The following is a 3,339-nucleotide window of genomic DNA, read 5'->3' as shown; positions in this document are numbered from 1 at the left end:
TCCTTTATTTACAGTTCTAGTATACCTAGATTAATTTATATGTTCGTTTGTTTTAGACCTGTGTGGAGCTTAGAATCGTGTAAACTTTAAATTTGGTAGTTTTCAGCAGTAAAATCTAAATAAAATTTCTTTCATCTTACACTTCCTAATTTATGTTTTGGCTTGTGAGCTAAGTGACAACTTATGGCATTGCAAACTTTGATTTGGTACTGTAAATCACCATTTTACTGTATAGCTATCCAGTGTGATTCCATGTAGTAGAGTTATTTCTAAACCTGAAATTTGCAGACAATGAACAAGAGAAACTGTGTATTTTAATCCGGATCGTAATATGACTAGAAGGAAAATTTGGTCCCTGGAATGAGTAATATGGATCCTATTCATATCTATCAGCAAATGTTTTGGATCAAAGACATGCTTGTTGTAGATGTTCAAGTGTGATTCAAATCACTTGGTCATTGTGCTGGTGCAAACTTGGCTGCAAGAATTTGACTGAAATTCACCAATGAGAAGGTTAACCCTAAAGCAATGCAAGTAGCCGATATTTTCATAGGCAGAGTGGCAGAATCCATAATTGTGAATGAAAGGAAGATAAATGTGTGGGGAGGGCAAGACAGGTAGGCTAAATTGATTGTGCGAGAAGAGCACAAGGTAGAGTCCATGAATAGGTAGGTTATCTAAGCTTGTACTTCTTTAAACTTGAGTTGTTTGTCAGATTAATGTTTTCATTTTTTTTTGCTTTTCTCTGATCATTTTACTCTGCTGTTCCGATGGTGTTGTATTCATTTGTCCAGTCGCATTACTATCTGCTTTACTTTGTAAAATCATTTTTCTACTATCTCGACTTTTGGTAAAAATCACATTGTACTCCAACAGGCAATAAAATCAAAATTTCAAATGAGTGGAATCTATTAGTTGCATTCTGATTCTGGAAGTTGCACTGTTATACCTGTTGGTTTGAATTTTATGTCAGGACAACACAAACAACATGATTGCAGATTTTTATAATATGCAAATTGTAGGTTGCTGCATTATGATCATTCTGGACAGTAACTATTGTTTTCTTTTTTTTCTGGGTATGTATACTTCGAAGCAGTACCTAGAAAAACAGGTGGGAGAGGTGGAAAACAACCTAAGGGAATTGCTACAGCAAGATCCACTTGTGGACTCTGTTATTTGGGACAACTTCAAATTTGTCTTGATCCTTCAACTCTTTTTTCATAAATCAAACTGATATGCACACAGAAAAGTTCCGTACGTATTCGAATGTACATCGACTGTTTTTATTGTTCCTAGCGAAGCTTATTGATGTGTGCTTGTTTTCCTTGTTAGTTTCTGGTCAAGTTGAATGCTTACGTAGTATAGCTCTAAACTTGTCTAAACTCGCACGTAATTTGATGTGTGTTTAGATTTAGATGTTCAAAGCAATGTTGTATAAAATTGGCTTGCATTCAAACGGTAATCAAGGTCATGTTGGCTTCTGCGAAAACTATGACGTACGGTCCCACTCTTGATGGTTGGTAATAGTTCATTGGGGATATTATTATTTGTTCATATTACATTCGAATTTTTATATGATTAAGATTACCTAATATAACGAGCAAAAATAAATTTGTATGTAGTGGGGGTAATCTTACCATGGTGACCATAAACATTTTTTCCTACAAACTTTAAAACCAACCAAACACAAGAAAAGTGAGAAATGTCAAATCAACAAAAGTTTTCCTTTTTTTTCCATGTGAACCAAACACAAGAAAAGTAAATACATTGGTTTCCCACCATTTTTTTGTGCGAACCAAAGCGAAACAATCTATTTCTTGGAAAAGTTTGGAAAACTCAAAACTTCAATTTCTTTACATGGAATTGTATTTCCCTATATCTAGGAAACGAACCAAACAGCCCCTAAATTGAATGAAATCTCTTGTCCTAATTCATATAAATCTCTAGTATTTAAGTGCGATGTACTTTTTGAGAAGTTCAGGGTATATAAGTGCTGCGAAAATAAGTGACCATATACATGCAAGTTTTAAAAACTAGATATATAAATGCTGCAAAAAAAACAAAGGAGGGTACATAAGTGTAAAGTAGGAAAATTGTAGGGTAGTCAAATGCAATTAAGCCGGAACAAACGAAGGGAGTGAAAAAACCAATCGAGACGATTAGTACCACTTTCCAATGAAAGAAATGGTGGAATGGCGAAAGATCGTATACGGGTTCTACAAAACAGCGACCCGCTTGGCCTCGCCTCTAATCTACGCCCACATCCGCTATCGGATCCTGCGCGCGGCCTGACCAAGCGCCGAACCCGCTTGGCCGGAGGCGCCTCGGCCGCCCTTCATCCTGCCGCCCTCTCGGCCCTCTCCTCTGGTTCCACGCCGTCTCTTTAGGTTTTCCCCTCGCCAAAACCCTGAATTTGTCCTCTCAAAAGTTAAAAATTGTGTGATTTTGAATTGTTGGGCAAGTTTAAACTTTTAGAGTATCGAAGTTAAAAGTTGATGAAACTTTAGGGTATTAAAGTGCAATTAGCACACCCAAAAAAAAAAGGTTAGATTTACTCTTTTTTACCTCAGGTGAAGGATTGGCTGTGATCCCTGTGATCGAGCACTGCATCGAACATAAGCCCCATCTTAATGTACTAATGACAACAACTGTGGCTTCAGCTTTGTGAGTATTCCCTTTCTTGATTTGCTGCTTGTTAAAAGATACAAATTTGAAGAGAAAGTTGGATTCTTGTTTTGTTTTGCAGTGCGGCAATTGAGGATCGGCTACCAAGTGGTGTCATTTATCAGGTTTGGTGATTAAGATGTACTATTTTTTAATTTCTTTTAGTGTTATTTCCGATATTAGTCCTTTAAATCTCATATTAAATTAGCCCCTCAAATCATTGAAAAGTGTTGTCAGGCCCCCAATTCTAATGTTAGTTTGAGTCTGTTCAGTTTGCACCAGTGGATACACCGAGGGCGGTGGAGGATTTTCTTGGGTACTGGGATCCAACTGCAATATTTTTGATGGAGAGTGAGCTGTGGCCGAACCTCATTATCTCAGCTTCAGAGAGAGGAGTAAGTTGTATTGTTTTTGTGTAAGATTATGGTGGTGTTGTAGTTCATACTAATCCATTCTTTTACATATGAATATTTATAGTGTGACTTAGCTTGTTTTCAATAGATATTGTACACATGCACAACACTGTGTCTGTTGCTACCACTTGAGCTAAGTTCGCTTGATATCTGTCTATCAAATTAGTAAACTCCTTGCTTGTCTGTGGATGTCCGAGAGTGAAAATCTTAGCTCCAGTTTATCAAAGTTTGGTTCTAAGTTGCTAGCTATTTGTGAAAATCA

At 36.9% G+C, this 3,339-nt stretch overlaps 1 protein-coding gene across 1 annotated transcript in view; it reads left to right on the top strand.

Annotated features, from left to right (window-relative positions):
• Positions 529–3,339, top strand: part of LOC109838241 (probable 3-deoxy-D-manno-octulosonic acid transferase, mitochondrial) — a 14,246-nt gene continuing 11,435 nt past the window's right edge. Inside the window, 6 exon segments of the mRNA XM_020406697.1 lie at positions 529–617; positions 2,298–2,319; positions 2,321–2,387; positions 2,571–2,664; positions 2,747–2,789; positions 2,937–3,059. Coding sequence (XP_020262286.1) covers positions 529–617; positions 2,298–2,319; positions 2,321–2,387; positions 2,571–2,664; positions 2,747–2,789; positions 2,937–3,059 — 438 coding nt within the window.

Source organism: Asparagus officinalis, chromosome 4 (genome assembly GCF_001876935.1).
Source record: "Asparagus officinalis chromosome 4, Aspof.V1, whole genome shotgun sequence".
NCBI classification, from domain to species: domain Eukaryota; kingdom Viridiplantae; phylum Streptophyta; class Magnoliopsida; order Asparagales; family Asparagaceae; genus Asparagus; species Asparagus officinalis.
The sequence above is the reverse complement of the archived record's forward strand: the minus strand, read 5'-3'. Positions and strand labels throughout refer to the sequence as shown.